General features: G+C 49.7%; 1 protein-coding gene across 2 annotated transcripts in view; it reads right to left on the bottom strand.

Moving 5' to 3' along the window:
- Positions 1-19,430, bottom strand: part of LOC144133541 (homeobox protein Meis1-like) — a 359,482-nt gene that overhangs the window by 39,906 nt on the left and 300,146 nt on the right. For both annotated transcript variants that reach the window (XM_077666708.1, XM_077666709.1), the window contains exon 11: positions 18,147-18,223. In XM_077666708.1, the coding sequence (XP_077522834.1) occupies positions 18,147-18,223 (77 nt within the window). The remainder of the gene's footprint in view (positions 1-18,146; positions 18,224-19,430) is intronic.

The raw sequence follows: 19,430 nt of genomic DNA, 5'->3' as shown, positions 1-19,430 counted from the left end.
TTCGTACCACTCAGCCACGACGCGAGGCGGAGTGACACATTTTGTTAGTTTTTTTTTGACGGACTACTTCCGTACCTTTGGCTGTGTAGACAGCTATGTATGAAACGGAGTATAGTTAGAAAAAAACAAAAGCTGGGGTTGTCACACATAACTAAAGAGTATTCAATAAACAAATGTTCAAACTTTGTTCCCTTTCATATTTCTCACGACTGCACAAATATTCTAACTGGAGTGCCTAGAAAAAAAGCCTAATGCATGAGCGAGTGGGGAGGTTTGAAGAAATACTGTATAAGGAAGGTTGGGCAACATATGGACATTTAACCTGCGTCGCTAATATAGATGCTCATACGTCGCAGCAACTTGAATCCAAATGCTCTGAAGGCATTAAATTTGCGATGTAGACATAAAACGGTACGTCATGCAACGTGCGCTTATGTAGCAACCTCAAATGCAGCACATGCATAAAAGAGCAATCACGTCCACAGCGTATATTACAATCGATGACTTTCTGATGCAGAAAAAAAACGATTACATTTTTGGTAACTACATGACTAAGCAGCTTTCCAGTAACAGAAGCAAAGTTTCGTGCTGTACACTCGTCACACAAATACGCCTATATGAAGAAAAAAAAAGGAGTAAGCCCTCCTCTAGCGCACACCCTTTTAAGGACAGGATATGCTTCCCGAGCTCCGGAGTAAATTTCGGACATTAGATATATGGAGCATATGCTCTCGGCAACGGAGGTATATTGCCACTGCAAAGCATACTAACTTGACGCAGTTAGCAATGGGAGGAGGCTTTTAAACGAGGAGCGGGAGGCCTTGAGGACAGCAAAATGAGGAGGTCGAAATATGGGTTAAAATCTTCGCAACTGCTAGTAATGTTCTGAAGAGGGAATTTATTTCCGTTGCCAACCGTAAGTATTTTAAGTGGAGGACATCTGCCCCAAGGCTTGGACAGAATGTCCTACGCTATAAAGGAGTACTGCGCTAGAGGACATCTTACTCCCTTTTTTACTCCTTTCGTGTTTAGAGCGTATGCTTGCTGACATCCCGATATGTCACGCAGACGCTCGCCGACGACAGATGAAGATCCACTAACGCCGATCGTACGCACCAACCCGTAAGCGAAATTCGCGCGCCTCCTGTCAAACCGATGCACAGGCAAAAAAAAAAAAAAAGGATTTAGAAACTCAACGTCACGGAATACGTGCGAACAAAGACGTGATTACGCAAGGGGGTCCGCCGTCCGGGTGTTTAATGTGCGCGGCACTCCGTCGTGATGAGATGCTAACGGGATTATATTAAATGATGCGAAAGAGTTAATCCCTTCGCGTCAGTGGGCAATGGCGAGGGCGGGAAAAATGGGGACGACAGGATTAGCGGAGATGGGATTGCAGTTACGTAGGAGGCCCATTAAACTCAAATATACAGCAGCAGACGCTCCGCCCTTTCACTGAAAGGCTTCGATCGCATTTACCACCCTGCTGTCGGCGCTGTCAACTAAATCAACGGGTGCAGAGGAGCGTAGAATTTTGGATGCCTTGGAAAATGTGCATATTTTACTCTTTGGTTACTGATTCCGCGCTCTAGAAAGCACGTTGTTCGCTGATCCCTTTTAAATGACGCGAATAGGAGTAAATACTTTTATATTTCTTTCTTTCTTCAGTCTCGTCAACTTTTATGACCGTCTTACGGACCTTCGCATCTTAATCCTCTAAGACAATCACCGTGAATTGGCCATGCGCGATCTCAGCGCAATTCGATTAACCGGGACATGTATGGCTTTTATCGCGTCCACATTTCGATCCGTCGCGCCGACAGCAAAGAGAAATTGCAAACGTATACGCCAAAGAATATGCATCCAAAGTTAAGCAAAAGCAAACAGCAACAGTTCAGAGAAATTTAGACGCTGCCTACACCATGTTCTATTTAGCAAGGAACGCGCCGACAAGAAAGGAAGCAGCGGAAAGAGCTGTGTGCCGTATTCGTCTACCTTCAGCCTGCCTTACGGGCTACGCAAAAGAAATGCTCCGATGCACATTTGTCTCTCTTTCACGGAGCCTACTAACAGGGGCAATTCAAGAAGCTCTGCTTTATATTCAGGTTCTTTACGTTCCTGTCTGGTTTTGTTACGTTCCTTTCTGTCCATTTTCTATTTTTTCAAGCAAAGAAATTCACCTCACTGCGTTACAATCTCTCCCATGGAAAATTGCGCGAAATGTTCAGCAAATTGACGACTCAGAAAAACATCGCTGGCTTCTTAATCTGCCTTTGTACAGACCAAGAGCGGGAATGGTCGCTCTCAGTTCCCCTCCCGCGAAAAATAGCCGCCGCTGCAGTGGCCGTATCACAGTTACCCCGTGAACAAAAGGGGCCAATCGGAGACCAAGACAACTCGGCGTACGGAATGCAAATGTCCCTCCTACGCACACAATGATACACACAACGCGCAGAGAAATGCGGACGAAGGAGATGAGAAAACGAACAGCTCTCTCTCCCTCGGCCAAGAGGAGGAAATCGTTCCTAATTGGATGAAAGCTCTTCTGTGTCGGAAGAAGCAAGGGGGGAGCCCAAAGACTGCAATTAGGGGCGGAGGGGAAAAGGAGAATGGAGGCAAGAAGAACCCGCTCATGAGGCTGAAGCGGCGGCGAAGAGGACGGGTTGCGAGAGGTATACAGCCCGTGGAGAGAAGGAAGGAAGCCATTTCTGCCGTGCCCACGACACGGAGGGACGCGGCGGCGATGCCTCGGACTGCATAGGAGAAGCGCTGCTCCAGACAGACCGAGAGCCAACGACCGGGTCCGCGCGGCCAGTCGGCGGAGGAGTCGCCGCTCCTCGTTGTACTAATGGTCTTTTGAAGCACTCGCGCTTTCCGCGGCCGCTCGGGAATATGGTTCCACACGCTCCCCCCCCTCCTCCCTACTCACCATCATCCAAGCCTTCCCGAGCGGCCACGATCTCTTCTACTCTGAAGGCCTGCGTTCAACCCTTCTGGCTACCGCCGCTGCTGTTGTCGCCCCCCGACCAGAGACTCGGTCGTGCCTATTACGAACGTACATACGTTACATAGAGAGGACGACGAACAAGGAGAGGGAGTAATGTTTTGAGAGAAAGAAAGAAAACAAACGAGAAACAGAAGGGGTCGAGCGAAACGAGGAATGCACCCTGACGAGAGCGGCGAGAGCGGGTCCGAGATGGCGCGGACAGCAGAGACGTAAGTCCGGGACCTGCGCATCCAGTAGGTTGTGTCATTTTTCTTTTGTTTTTACGGCTCTTTCCCCTCCTCATTTTATTTCTATTTGCCAGTTTGGAACTTTAGACTGCGCACCACTCCAACGTTCGAAAAAGAAATATGGTGAGAATGAAAGGAAGCTACGCGAGTTGCGGAAAGAGACTGACGTGTACTGCGTGGGAATTAAGGTTTTGTGGTGACTGTGCAAGGCCACCAGTTTGTACGCAAACGCGATACCGAAGCAGTAAAGCGTAGGTGGCCGAAACTTCCGGAGCCCTTCACTACGGCGTCCCTCATAGCCTGAAGAATAACTGCAGATTGGGCCAGTTGGTGATGCATAGTGGCGGTTCGACAGCGCAACAGCACACACTGACCAAGTAGGAGACGAGACACACAAATCAGCGCTGATTTGTGTGTCTCGTCTCCTACTTGGTCTGTGTGTGCTGTTGAGCTGTCGAACCGCCTCATAGCCTGAGTCGGTTTGGGACGCTAAACCCCCATAAACAGTAGCAGAAATAATCAGTGTTTGAAAGTCAACGTTTTGTGTGATTCTCATGTTGCCGCCCTTATATCTCGCTGACAGGTTGTCGGTTACACAAGAGACCTCGGTAGCCAGGTCCAAAGTTTCTTTTTTTTCCACACATATTGTTGCCAGAACGGACTCCTTACAGAGCAAACAAAAGCACACCTGTCAGCAGACAGACGCAGCTCAATTCACCGCAAGGGCACTTTTTCTTTTCTTTTTTTGATTCTCTGGCCTACGAGGCTTCACCTGCCTAGATGAAACCCAGCAGCTGAAGTCAGGTGTCCACTTGCCACCCTCGTAGCGCGCTAAAAAAGAGTGGCAGTGCATGCACGTCAGTGTCCAGCCGGGGCATTCACTCAGGCGCTACTCCTAGCAGAACCACTACCTCCTCTTCGGCACGCAGAAAACTGTTCAACGAATCGTTACACTTATCTCTTCACGCATTCAACCAGCCAACAGGCAAACCTTAACACTCCCATAAAGCGGGAAAAGGACGAAAAGAAGACCTGCCCACAAGTTCAGTAGCTCGCGGCGAAGAGTGTAACGCCCTCTGGAGGGTTCACCTAGAAGTCGTTTCGTTTTTAACGCGTTCCTAATAGACCTCGGCATGCTGTTGGCTCGGGGTTTGTTATTCTGTCCCGCCGGACTGCCGCCAAAAACGATGGCTTTCCCCGAGACGCAACAGACACCTTCACGCCTTTTCATCCTCCTCCCCTTGCTCTCTCGCAACCGAACCATAGTCCGCTTTGACTGCCCTACTCCTTGTCATTCCGCTCCACGGTCCGGACGCCGTAAAAAACCGGAGGCAGGGAACATCCCAGCTGCGTCAGGAGCGGCCGTGTGAGGGCGGTAGTGCGGCCCGCCAAAGTGCAAAGCAAAGGAGAGTTCTGGGCCAATGACACTTCACGGACAAGTAACGCGAAAGGAAAGAGCAAAATAAACCATCTCTCGAGCACCAGACAGCGTCAGCAGCTTGGGGGTTGCAAAGGCTGGAACGGGGGAGGCGACGATGGGAGAGGTTTGAGTGTAAGGGCGAGAGCGGCGGTGCCGACGGGGTAAAAGAACAGACACCTCTTTTGATGGCGGTCGTAAAAAAGAGGACCGCCTTCCTTCTGCCGGCATCGCAGGTCTCTCTCGTCTTCGGCCACATCATCGGGAAGGAAGGAAGGCAGAGCGGATACACCGACAGCGCTGGCAGCAGCAGTAGCCGTACACACGTAGGAATAGGCGCAGACCACCTGCGTGCCGCATGCAGGTAGAGCGTACAGGAGAAAACCCCGGCGGACAGGGTGTCGTGCCGGTTCCTGTTTAACACCCACCGCCCCTCGCTTCTCCGCAGCGCACGGAGAGACGCCAGTCAGTCAATGCTCCGGCGTTTCTGCACCCGAGTTGGGTCACAAGGCGATAGGTGGCGCGAGTTTACCAGCCGCGCACTCAGCAGCTTCCTTTATATGCTTCTAATTCCTGTGAGGAGCTAAAATTTGAAACTCGCGCCCGCGGCAAACATCAAAGATTGACCTGGCTAAGATCGACAGAGAAATCCCTCCACTGGTCCAACAGTTTGTTTTTAAAAACAGTTCGCCCGCAATTTGAAGCGCTAAAAGGTAGTACGTTCGATTTTGCTGCACCAGTGCAGAACTTTCGCATTTGTTTTGCCAGTGCAGCCCGCGCCCGCTGCACTTCCGTATTGGTCTTGCAAATTCACCAGTCTAGGGCAGCACGAGTTCTTGGCATGCTTGTGCTCTTCGAAGTGAGAGTGTCGCTGCAGTGCAGTAATATGGCGGCAACCATTTGTTGGTCGGAGAAGACATGATCGCAATCTGAGTAATATGGTGGCAGAGAAGGTGGGTAGCTGTTCGTGGGGTCATAATTGCAAACCTGAGTGGTCAAGTAAAGCCCCGAAAATCATGTGTGTTATACATGCAACGACTTTTCTTAGGAAAGCGACGATATCCTGTGACTGGTTCATAGCAACGTTTCAATGCGATTTGCTGCCTGAAAATTCTTCACTCGGTATACGGGATGTGAGCGGCACACAGCTGGCTGCCGATAAAAATGATAATGAGGGCTGAGAAAACAAAATGCACACGCTCTACGGAGCCTGCTTCGTTAAGAGCACGTCTATGCTGTAGCGCTGAAGCCAAATGTAAATTTTAAAAAAAGATATAATAATAGGGGACGGCGTTATATGACGCGAGAAGCGGATGAAATGTGTTTCGCTAAAGTACCTCTGATTACACACTTTAAAAGATGGCCTTAGATGCTACCTAAAGAAAGTCATTGCGCTGTAAAAAAAAAAAAAGATTTTATCAAACAAAGACACACGCCAACAAAGTATGAATTAAGAAAAAGAGGATATACCACCATACGTAAACTTTCCACGACGGGAATATCTGCCGAGACCGACGAAACCGGATATTTCCGACCGCACCACGTTCCCAGAAGCATCCGGTAACACCGCGCGTAAAGAGCAAAATAAAAAAAAAAGTGGAGTATTGATTCCAAGATAGAATAATGCGATTGAAGGAAGCGGGGAAGCGAGACGGGAGCGCACGCTAGGGGTTCGTTAGCGCAACCCGTGCAAGAAGCTAGAACGGCGGACACAATGCGACGCATCCTCCCCACGGGTGAAACAGTAGGCAGACCGCATTCAAGTGGAGTGCCACGCGCGCTACGCGGCAGCGCCCGTGTATTCGGTGACGCCGGCCACAATCGTTCCAGCGGGGTAAAAGGCGAAAGCTGGCGGCGACGGTCCCCCGGCGAGCGCTTTATTAGAGAGCCACGTGTTGTTTTAAGAACGGTGGGGGACTTCGTTCTCAACACAGCAGCTGCTTGCCGGTACAGGGATGTAGGGGGCGACATGCCTAACGTTAAGTTCGGACTTGGCACAGCAAAAGCGACTCTGTTGATCTTGCGGCAAAAACAACGCGACGGAGAATGAAAAGATTAAGCCGCGATAAAGTCATCTTTCCTACAACAGTGATCTGTGGACCATGCTCTACATACGGGTCAGTAGTTTTTGTTGCTTTCCTCGATGAGGGGGTGGGGAAATAACATTGAACATTGTGTGCTGTGAACGCATACGGTAGGAAGTTCAGGTCACGGAGACGGTGCGATCACTTGCGTATGTGTCACTGTTGAAGTGGAAACGTCACTTTTCGACTGCAAACCTTATCTCTGATACGCATGCTGGACTGAGTCGCCAAATCTTCGGCCTATTATAACTGAGCCCGACGTATCGGGGCACACATTACCATAAGCCTGACCGAATAAAAGGGGCTGCTGGAAGCGGGAATCATAACCTTCAGTTGCACGTCTTCATTTCGCAATAATTCCCCGCGTTTCGTTTGACTCTTCATGGCGTAATCGCCTTATCGGCAGGCTTCAAACAGCCGGACAGCCCGAGCGTTCGCTAAACTGAACTGCAAACAGGAAGGGGAAAGGAAAAAATCAACTTGCAACTCGAGTTCTCAGCAAGTGCAACTCCCAGAGACGACTGGCCGCGACGTGTCGGAGATCCGGGTAACAGCATTGCATGCAGATGGGAGAGACGTTCCGATTCCTTTCCTCGATCTCTCGCTCCTCAGCGGCGTAGCCGTCAGCGGCAGCCGACGCGGCTGACTCACTCGCTGCGCGGCTCCCCCCAACGCGGATGAAGGCTGGGGCACGCCGCCGCGGCGCAGCGCGCGAGGAAAGCCTTGCTTCTCTCCGGAGGGCCATTAATCATTCCCGGGTCTCAGCGTCTATCGAACGTCGCGCCGGAGTTGAGAGAGACAGACCCACACGGGGAAGGAGAGAGGGAGGGCAGCCCAGGAAAACATTAAGGAGGGGGAGACAACGCAGGCAATGGAAGGCAGTAACAAAGCGCAATTGAGAGAAATACAGCGGGAGAAGGAAGGAACTGGATGATAAGGGATAAGCAGGGAGTCGTGGGACGCGGCCACCGAGACCATAAACAATGGAGTTTTTCAAGATGATGACACGCCTCCGGCAGTGATCAGCTGTCGAAGTCGAGTAAACTAGGTAATGCTTTTGCTTGAGCTAACTAGCATACTACTATAGCGCCAAGAAAACAAAATGACGAACACAGAAGGAATTAAGACAAGGACCCCAGTCTGTGCTAACCTTAGTTCCTTCGCGTTTTGTGAGCGCTCCTGCGTTCTCCAAGGCGATCTTTGGCAGTATTGACAAGACACCTTTCACAGTACTAACGTAAGCGGAATAGACGGTCTGTAATGACGCATTATCCTAAGTGGGGAGAAATGCGTTCCACAGGTTATCGTCAAGTACGCTTCCTGACCCAGTAGCCGAACATGCGCAGGAAGTGTTGAGGAAAATTACCATGCGACTGGGGCTGCATTCGTGAGAACTGGAACTTTAGGAATCCATTCCTCGCAGACAATCTCCTAGGTTACAGAGTGCACGATACCCCACGCCTCCCCGCCAGGCCTCGTCCAACCAAGACTGTCCTGCAAACGTTGAGAAGGCGACAACACCCCGCATATCCACGCCTCTGTCCGACAGCTACCAGAGAGAAATGCTTCCGGCCACCATGACGTGAAAAGCCCCGTATTTGCTCCGTACGTGGTCTTGTAGAACCAAAGGTCGCGTATACACGATGAAAAAAAAAAATGAAGAAATGGATGTGCGCACTGTTCAAGCCAGGCTACACGGGAGATTCGCCATACAGCAGGGCTATGCAAAGCCTAGCGGGAACAAGACCATGGTCTCAACCGCGCGGCGTTCAGTCCCGTCGACTGCCGGAACAGCGGCGGTGGCACGGGAGGAGGTTGGGTGCAGCTCGACGCTCCCTCGCCGGCGGTACGCCATTATGCCCCCGTCTGTGCACAAGAAGCGGCGCGTTCCATTCGCCGTCGCTCATAATTCTTCGAAGTCCCCCTCGCCACCAAAAACTTGCATCGCTCCCCTCTTCCCTCTCCTTGCCTTCCGCGGCCGCACCACCTTTCCGACGGCAGTGGGCCGCCCGTGAAGGCAAAGTACGCGAGGTGAGACTGCCCCCTTCAAACGGAGCGACCGGCCGCCGATGTTCTCTGGTGGGTGCTTGTAAAATTTGCGTATTTAAGTCGATAAACTGAAGGAACGCGGAGCTAAGATACAAAACTCTAATGCCCACTTCCCTATAGTCGGAAAAGAGTGGATTTCACTTATTTTAAATAATCAGCAGAACTTATAAATGATCGTAGTTTTCTCTCTATCGCTCGCTCCCTGATTAATTTCTTTCGGCGGCAGGGAACTCTTGCGCGTGTGCCCTGCCGACCCTCAACACACCAGGGATGATTATCCCGATTCCGGGAGAATATGTGACGGAATCTTCGAAGATTTTTTTTTTTTTTTGCTAAACGGGAAATGCAAATGCTTCTGTGATCTCTTTTCCCCGGGTATTCATATGGATTTCTGGTAGCAACGAACGTCTGTCGTTGCCTGAACTGTTCTACTCCTGCTTTGGCTTGTAACGGTGACGGTAGATATAAATGAATAGCAGCCATTTCCCTTTATTTAGCGAAACCATCTTGGGCAAAGCATAATCGTTACCAGAACAAGTCAATTTCCTTTTGGCGAATGTTCGCAAACAACAAAACAAAACCCTGAGCCACTGGGTACCATCGACTACAAAGGGAAAGCGTCCTCCGCTGCAAGTTCAGACAACGATCCGGCCGCATAGGAAAATTTGATTCTGAAATGTACCATCAACTAAGTCCTATCAACAGACCAGTTTCTCTTCAGCAACCGATGGGACAAGGTAATTTTTACGGTAGTGCGTTGCATCCCTTTAATACGACACTCCCCAAACGACGCGTCAAAACCCGAAAACTGACAGAGGATGACGTCATAAGCCGGATGTAGCACCGTGCGCTCTTACACGCTCCAAACAGAATAGTAAGCCAAAGCTTAGGGGCGTTATCGAAGTCAATGACGTCGTCACAGGCCGCTCTCCGAGCTGCATTTTTAAAGACTGCAGCATTTTTTACTAGCCACTTTAGTCGGGATTGAACTGAGGTTAGTTGGTACGAGGGTGTTGTTGCGGGCTAGTTGAAAATGGAACAGCGCGAACACAGGACGTTGCTCTGTACGTTCCTCTCTTCGCCCTGTGTTCGCGCTGTTCTCTTTTCAGCAATGTAGGTTGGTACCTCATCTTGGAACGGAACCAGCTCTAAATTACACAAAGCGACGCCGGACTAAGGAGCTTTATTCCATACAGGTGTGCGCAAGGAGCTACTTCCACTCCGTCACCCGACACACGTCCCTGACTGGCGTTTCTCGACAGAAGGCTGGCCGGCTGCGCGAAAGAATGCCTTTCTACGTTCCGGGGGTTTCTTTCTTTTTCTTCTCTCACTATGCCTCTCCTCCAGCGCCGTCCTTTGCTGTCGGTGCGCTGGAGGCCCTCTCTCTGGTCGGCGGCAAGCCACCTCCGTTTTCGCAGATGCGCTTCCTCCGCCATTTTTCCCAGAAACGAATTTTTGACGCTAGCCGCAGCGGCGGAGGGTGGCAGAAGCAACCACTTTTTCAGCGTTTCGCGTCTATCTCTCTCCTTGCTGCGTTCCACAGCCCTACTGCAGGCTGCTTACACTGGCGCTCTCATTGCAATTTCTGCCGCTACTTCTTTGCTCGAATTTCTTTGGGCGATTTTTGAAATGATAAAACACGTGTCGTAGCTGAGAAAACGTTTTTACAGTATACGCAGACATTGAAATGGTGCAATGACGTTGAAGTGGCGTTGCGCCACTTTTAGGAACCGGTAAATATTGCCACGCCTTGAGTTCGACAGTCGCATACAATTCAAGAATGCCGCCGCAGATGCTACTGAAAGGAGGCGCTCCAGCCAATGGCGTCGACCCATTTTCATGGCGTCATGGTGAATCCGATTAAGCCCTGGTTTATCCCCTTTCATCTGCAATCCCCTGCAATGTCACTTTATCAAGTCGTGGGGGTCTAACCATGACGTCATGAGAATCAGTTGATGCCATTGGCTGGACGGCTGGCTTTGACTTTCCAACTGCACAAGCCGTTGGAAGAGTCATGTTCAGCACTCCACATTGCTGATTCCTCAGGAAAGAATTCTGGACTCCACACCGGTTGGAATCAATGTTTTGGAAAGCTCAAATCAAAGTCATCGCTTAGAAGCACTCAAGGAGCAGGAGCTACTCCAAGGCGTTAGAACTGCCTCGTTCGTAATGCAATGTCAGCCCCACATTTCGTACCAATGACACCCCGCAACAAGGTAACAATACAGCGCACACGAAGTAATCAACTCGCATGAAAACCCTGGGTGACCGCAGACAAGATCAAGAATCCATTCCAATTCTCATACTCTCAGCGATTATCATTCCCTTGCGTGTTAACAACCGATCACAGTCATAGTAAATGTCAGAGTCGTAACTGCAATGCTCTTTCGAAGGCCATCATTCGCATCGTAAAATAGCGGAAGACTACAGTAATCATCAATGCCTAACACCTTTGGCCTTAGGGTAGCCATTACTCGCACCATGTCATTATGGGTGTTCAGACGTCATTGAGATCAGGAATATATTTCCTGGTGGTAAGGTCGATAAACAGTTGTGCAGAAATTCGAACGCTTGACTGATATTTTGTGTAACAGGCGTCTAACATGACGATAAGAACTGTCAAATTTAATTGTGTTGCATTGCGTTGTATTGTATTCCCTCCCTGTAATCACCCTCAAACGAAGGTTAACAGTAGCAATAAATAAATAAATAATAGAAGACTACAGTAAGCGTCAGCGGTTAACAGTCATGCACTTACAGCGGTCAACATTCGCAGCCTGCTCTCATGAGTGTTAGGAACGTAACACAAACCACAAGTAAGCGTCAGTGCCTCGCAAGAGCAATGCTGGAATCGGTTTGTAATACTGCAGAGCATCAAACGTTGGAGCCTCTTCGCTAACTGCGCAGACAGGAAGACGCACTTTAACGAAAGGCCCGGCCCCAAATACATTGCACACAGGCCGCTACTGTGGAGCCCAAGGACCCTGCAAAATGAAAACAAAACATAACGAAACAAAGGCCTGGCCCGTCGGCCATCAGCGCGAACCGCACGATGTCGCAGCGCAGCCCGCCAGACCTGTCAAGCGGCACCGACAGACTAATTCATCACAGCCATTACACAGTGCACGAAGGCCACCGACGGACGAGAGAGAGAGGGAAATTTCGTGTGCGTGTGTATGCGGGACTAGAAGAGATTGGCGGCTTGGGGGACGGGGAAACCGTTGCCGGCTGCTGCTGCCCTGGCCTGGCGTGCACGGGCGGCACACAACACACCCATGCCATGCGCCGGGTGACGCCTCGCCAATCAAGTTCTGCGCCGTTTCCCACGTGCGTCTGTCTCTACGTGTGCGACGAGCGTGTCGCTCAGCGAGGAACACCCGCCCATGGGTGCTCTCGTTCCGTGTTTGTTTTCTTATTTGCCTCATCTACTCTCTTGTATTTCTTCCACAGCTGGATTCATCCTCGTTGAGTGAAACTTCTTTATTATCTTCTTGTATCCTACACAGCGATCGTATGCATTCTCCCCATTTATTGTGAGCAAGACCAAGCTACCTGATGCTTCGAAAACAGGGATGATCGTCACGTGTATTTTTCTGAGGAACTAATGATTATTCCAATTAGAAAAAAAGGGCACCGAGAAGCGAAAGCGCAGCCACGGCCATTACAAAAATCCCGACTTTCCACCCAGCTCTCTATATCCTCGAACCAAACAGCTAAAACAACGTAAAGCCCCCCCCCCCCCCCCAAAAAAAAAGCATGGTTAATTAAGACAACTAACGAAGGGTTACAAAGAGATGTTAAAGATGCAGGCGCTTTCTACCTCTCAAAGTACAGCCTTCATCCATTTGACTGCCGTGTAGATGCCAAGATTGCCAAGCGCGCGTACAGACACACGCACGCGCTCCTACAGCTAAGTGTTTCACGTGTTCGATTTGTCGCTGGGCAGATGAAATCAGCCGCGTCTGCACTGCGTGTGTGCGAAGTTTCTTTTTTCCGCCGCAGTCGGAAAGGGCGTGGCAGAGGGCGGGTACACGTCACATCGCAGAGTAAATTGCTTGTCGCGGGAGGGCGGGCGGTAATAAATATAAAAAAACACGAATAAAACGAACAGTTAGTGAAAGTGCAAAGCCGGCGGTCGATGAGCGAGAGGAGGCAGCGGAAAAGCGACGCCCTAATTTCCGTTGTAGAACAAAACAAGCAAAACAGAAAGATGAAAGAAAGGCTAAGAAACAAGTGCGTCTACTACCCCACAACCGTCATTTATCGACCTCGTATGCAAAAGTGGTTCAACATCTTTCAAGAGAAAGAACTGAAGTCTGCTTTCCGAATTTCATCATGGCAAATAAACAATAAACCAATTATCAGTGTCATCCTCATCACGAACACCTTAATCAACATCGTCACCATAATCAGCTTTAGAATGAACATCATTACTGAATTTGTCTAATATTTAACCGACGGAGCCGTGTTGCAGAGGTAGAACTTAGCGCGAATAACTTTCCTAAACAGCAACAATGAGCCTTCTGGTCGTTTGTCATCTGCTGGCTGCTGAAGAAAAGACTCAACGTTAACGGCTCTAGCTAGGCCGGACAGCAACACAAGGCACACAACACAGACCCCCCCCCACTTACATTTGGTAGCGTACCAACTACCCCACTCCAACACCCAGCCGAATAACGCTTAGAGGATGATGAGAACAAAGCTCTAGCCCCATTTGAGCCATTTAGCCCCTCGTTCAGGGTTCCATCATGTTTGCCAATTAATTGTTCTTGTGTTCTCGCTTACTGCACGCATACTTATTATTTGCTTGCTTCTTGCTTCCATTTTTATAACACACCGGCCACCCTTGCGTGGTCCAAGCCATTCGCATGTACACTCGGGAAATAAACAAAATGTATGTCCTCAGAACCGGGTTGTTCCTCACGTTGTTTACACCACTCTTCCCAACCTCAGCCAACAGTCATTGAAATCAGGGGGAAGGCACAGGAGAATTATGACTTTTGTTTGAGTGGTGGTGTTGATTTGAGGAAAAACTAATTATTTTGTACTGGAAATAATTGGACTCGAATATCCTAACGAGCACAACATTTCCTTCTGTCGCCGCGCTGGCTCAGTGGTTATGGCGCTCGGCTGCTGATCCGAAAGATGTGGGTTCGATCCCGGCTGCGGCGGTAGAATTTCGATGGAGGCGACATTGTAGAGACCCGTGTGCTGTGTGATGTAAGTGCAAGTTAAAGAACCCCAGTTAGTCGAAATTTCCGCAGCCCTTCACAACGGCGTCCCTCTTAGCCTGAGTCGCCTTGGAACGTTAAACACCGATTAACCAATAAACCAAACCATCTCCTTCCTTGTGCGCTCTTTAATTATCATGCAAGCAGAATTTCACAAACATTGCTGTCACATATGGCTTTGAGGGCTAACCAGAAGAGACAACCTTCAGCCGCTACGGGACCGCTTTCTGCATACATACTGGTAACGTCTGAGCATGACGTATAAAACAGCGCGCGCAACAGCAGACAAGGACATGAAAGAACACACTAGAGCTCGTGTGTGTTCTTTCATGTCCTTGTCTGCTGTTGCGCTATTTTATACGTCATGCACTGCCAACAAGCCCAAACTGCCACCTTATTGGACGTCTGTGCAGTTTTTTGATAACGCTATACAAAGGGGAACTGCCTGTCCTCACACAAATCAGACTGTCGATGTTATACTTTTAAAATACTCCCACATAAAGAGCACCCCATTTGTCCTGTCAAACACAAGAAAGAACAGGAAGCAGCCGAGTTGTAAAGCTGACCATAAAAGCGAGCCACGTCATTAAAAAAGAAGGTGGGACTTCCCTCTTTTCATTTCCCCCACTGACCAGCGGTCAGCGGCTCAGGGCTACCGTTAGCGCTTTGCGTGTGAATGCTGTCAATCAAAGCTAGAACTTTTTTTTTTTCACAGCTTTTCTGGGATGCGAATGTTGGCTCGAAAGAACGTAAGCGCCACGAGGCAGCAGCTGAAATGATGTGCGCCCTGTGTCACACATTTTTCGACGGAAATCTCTGGGGACAACGAGATATTCCATTAATGAAGGACGTCAGTGTATCCATGGGACCGTGAAGAGAGGAGAATTTGGGGATGCTGCTTCCCAAATTCATGTGACGCAGGCTTCTTTTCTTTTTTTCGGCTGCTGAATATAACGGGATTCCTGATATTCAAAAGGAAATGCGTACAACTGTGCTTCGAACGTCCTCATAACGTACTACTCCAAACAAATGCGTTTCGAGCGCTCTTCTAGCGCGACATTACATATTCACTAAGTTACGTGTCGCAAAAGTTATATCAGTTAAATACTGCGTATAAATGTGTTTAGTTTACTCTAGTTTAGCTCAGCTTAGCTTAGTATAGCTTAGCTTAATAGGGACGGTAAACTGGACAAGTTGGTGGAGATTCATTCTTAAGCCGCAAGGACAAAGCGAGCGGGAAGACGCTGCACGGGCGTAGACCAACCCTTTCATTCGAGCTAGTGTCTTCTCCCTCTTATGGTCCATCACAATAGCTAGGGTTCTCTAGGGAAGACAAGACAAGATGCGTGAAGGAATGTGCAGCTGTTTGTGATGGACCATAAGAGGAAGAAGACACCAATTGGAATAAAAGGGTTGGTCTACGCCCGTGCAGTGTCTTCTCGCTCGCTTTGTGTTTGTTTCTCGTGCGGCTCAAGTATGAAGCGTAGCCTAGTTTACGTTAGTTTAGCTTAGCCTAGTATAGTTTATGGGAGTTTAACGTCTCAAAGCGACTCAGGCTATGAGGGACGCCGTAGTGGAAGGCGCAGGATAATTTCTACTATCTGCGGATCCGGAGTTCCCGGGTTCGAACCCGACCGCGGCGGCTGCGTTTTTATGGAGGAAAAACGCTAAGGCGCCCGTGTGCTGTGCGATGTCAGTGCACGTTAAAGATCCCCAGGTGGTCGAAATTATTCCGGAGCCCTCCACTACGGCACCTCTTTCTTCTTTCACTCCCTCCTTTACCCTTCCCTTACGGCGCGGTTCAGGTGTCCAACGATATATGAGACAGATACTGCGCCATTTCCTTTCCCCCCAAAACCAATTATTATTATTATTATTATTCTTTAATGTGCGCTGACACCGCCCAGCACACGGGCCTCTAGCATTTCGGCTCCATCAATATGCGACCGCCACGGCCGGGATCGAACCCGCGTCTTTCGCGTCAGCAGTCGAGCGCCATGACCACTGAGCCACCGCGGCGGCTATAAGTGCGTTTCGAAAATCTAGAGAGCATATATAGACGTATTTCTGATGCCGTATACTAGCGAGATACCTTCACAATCGAAAAGTGCAGAGTTAAGGAGCGTCCTCTCAATATTCGCCAAAGCTGCAAGCTCTGACCCTGAAGACAACACAGGGCGGATTTTGAAAACAAGGCCGGCGTGGGCACCGAATACAACGCAACATGCGCTTCCTCCCAACAGGCCAAGAGCCACTGAGCTACACAGGAGAACTCGAACCACCAGTGCGCCTTTTTAACGAGTCCGCTAGGGACGCTGCGAGGCGCGCTGCTTGTTTGCCACCGCTATTCTGCACCCGTTCCTCCCTTCCCTCCCCGTGCCCACCCCGCTCCAGCGTTGTCTCCCTACAAGCCATCCAGATCAGCGGGACACAATCCGCTCGAGGCGCGGCGCAGTCAATTAGGGAGGATTTGGAGGCGCAAGCTCCCCAGCTTCTGCCTCCGCAGTTCTTTTCCCCTTTTTTCCTCCTCCCTCTGCCGTTCATTCCCGCGCAAAGCGACCGGTGTGTCAACAGGATTTCGTCCGGGAGATTTGCGCCCGCTCCGCGGGTCCCAAGCCGACGGCGGTGCGCACACGAGATCTGCCGCCGCCCGGCTTTGCTCGGCGCCAGTGTAGGAGTGCTTCGGAGGCCGTAACAACGCTGCGCTTTTCGCTGCCCGCGAGGTTTGACACGCGCACAGCGTCCACTGGCCGCCGCGCCTGATGGAAGCCACCGCTGGGTTAACCATGCTGGTTCGATCTCGTTCATGATTAAACTGCTCCAAAGAACGGGGACAGAGACAAGAAACACGTACACACAGAGAGAGAGCGCAGATTTCCAACTGTTATTCGAAAACGCTTCGAGCATTCCTTTTTATGCGCTCCAAACCACCACATGACACAGCCGGGATCGAACAAAACAGATAAGTTTAACAGTTTCAGTGCACATAAGGCTCGGGACAGCTGGCTCCATCCAGCTGGTCCGAGCCATGTACACTGATACTGTTAAACTTATCCGTTTTCTTCGGCGCGAAAACAGACACAAGGCAGAAAAACAGGACGGAGCGCCTTGTGTCTTTCTGCCTTGTGTTGTGTCTGTTTTAGCGCCTGTAGCCAATGATGTACAGTCACGAACTTGCCCCGCAAGACGCTCTTTGATCCGTTTTGTTCGATCCCGGCTGTGTCATGTGGTGGTTTGGAGCGTATAAAAAGGAATGCTCAAAGCGTTTTCGAATAAAAGTTGGAAGTGTGCGCTCTGTGTGTGTACGTGTCTTCCTGTCTCTGTCCCCGTTCTTACGCGCAGTTTAATCATGGACGAGAAGCACCAACTAGCCCGCCGGAAAACCCTTCTTGGTTCGATCTCAGCATGTGGAACGGCTGTGTACTGAGCATGCTGAAGCATGTACGCCTATTAGCTTTCCGAAGAATCTCAAGCTATTTTTCCAATGCATTTAGTGAGAACCCCCAAAGTGGAGTAGATTTCAATTAGGGAGTAATTACTCACTAGCATAAACCTGAACGCAAACAACGACTGCAAAGGAAACCTGGACAAGTTTCGCAGCAGCTTCGCATTTGAAGAAAAAATTTACCCTGGTTCAGGAATCGAACCCAGAGCCACCACTTGTCCGTCCAGGGTAGTACCTCCATTAATTAAGCTACAGCTATAAGGCTTTACTTTGTAATCATCGGCTGCGCTAAGTGCTCACTCCTAAGTGAAACTGCTTCGCAGATTCCTTCCAGCTCAATGAGTCCATTACCGTTGTTTTGTCCAGTCCCACATAAAAATTGTCAATAGACTTTCTATAGACTTCTTATAGACTCTATTGCCTTCCTATGCATATTTCTTTTCGTCTATTCATAGTCTATAGATAGAAGCCTACTAAAAGTGTATGACCATAAGTCTTTAGATAGCGTAAGGACTGTGTATAGACAAGCCTATACGATTTGTCTGTAGGAAGTACATAGACTGTCTAAAGAAATTTTTGTGAGGAGTGCTTTGACCCTGGGCACTGTGGCCACTACGAGTCGTGCGAAAGCGGTGCGAAATATTGCACGGCAACTACAAGAACTCAGTGTAGGAGGAAGCACTCACCAGTTGTTGACTTGGAGGATGGTGAGTCCGGTGTCCTGGGCCAGCTGCTTTTTCTGGTCTTCGGAGGGATACGGATGCTGTGGAGAGGATAAGAAAAAAGAGGTCAGGCACGGTCGCTGTCTAGGCCATAACCATAGCAGTTACGCATGAATTCCGCCCTGACCGCGAAGTTCTCATAACAGGAAACAAGAGGATAGATGAAACAAGTGAACAAGCAGGAATGCAATAGCACTCCCGATGCGCACAAGGCGCCTCTTGTAGGCAGCCTCGGGGTTGAATAACTGAGGCCACCACCCCCAGCAGCTGTTTATAAAAATTCCTCAGCAAAAAATATGATGAAAAACTGAGCACCAACCAACGAAATGCCGTACCGGAAGGTTAGTGTGCGCTACAAGCAGTGAGTAAGGGCTTAAACGTAATATTTCAGAACACCATGAGATCAACAGTTTACGTACTTACGGCTGGTGTAAACAAACTGAATTCCGAGGTCTAAATACACGCAAAAAAAAAGTTGATCTGTCAGTCGTGACTGATACCTCAAAAGCCCGTGCCAGACATTCATGTGTAATCATCATCCCGAGCCCCACCATCAATACAATCTTAATCGGCAGCAGTACAGAGGCCGAGTCCACAACCGAGCAAAGGCTCGTTCCAACCATCGTTGCCCTTTAACTATGTATGAATAAAAAAATGGGCCGCTTTCTCCAAGCTAAAAGCCGAACAAGAGGCCAGGGTCAAGGAGCTCGGGTTTCAAACTGTTTTGAGAGGTACTCTCAAAAGCAAGAAATCAAAAGTCGTTGCTGTGGGTTGCCTTCTTCACGGTCAATTCATCCTTCGTTCCAGAACACCACACGTCAGCGGCCCCGATACGAATGCAACCCGACAGGAGCAACACAATGTGAAGGGTCGCCGTCTAGTTTGCCTCGAGAAGCCGACAAGGAAGCCGGGAACGTATCAAAAGAAAAATGGGGAAAGCACGCAGGGGACGTCGTGCGCGAGGAGCACGGCGCATACGCGCAAAACCGTCCGCTCCGAATCCTTCCGGCGCAACCTTAAGCCCAGTAATAAGGGATAAGGCCGCCAACCGCGAAAGCCTGAACGCCACACGCACGGTTCTCAATGGCGCCGGTCCTAAACGTTGTTAAGCCTAAGAGCGGGATCGGTAAGCCTAACTCGGGTCTCCCCACAGGCTTCAAGATGGACAATACAGGGCTCCAGCGTGGTCTGCGCCCCTCTCTTTTCCGTATACCCGCTCTCGTCGTTTGGCAACACTGTTTATTTTTG

Source organism: Amblyomma americanum, chromosome 5 (genome assembly GCF_052857255.1).
Source record: "Amblyomma americanum isolate KBUSLIRL-KWMA chromosome 5, ASM5285725v1, whole genome shotgun sequence".
Taxonomy (NCBI): Eukaryota; Metazoa; Arthropoda; class Arachnida; order Ixodida; family Ixodidae; genus Amblyomma; species Amblyomma americanum.
The sequence above is the reverse complement of the archived record's forward strand: the minus strand, read 5'-3'. Positions and strand labels throughout refer to the sequence as shown.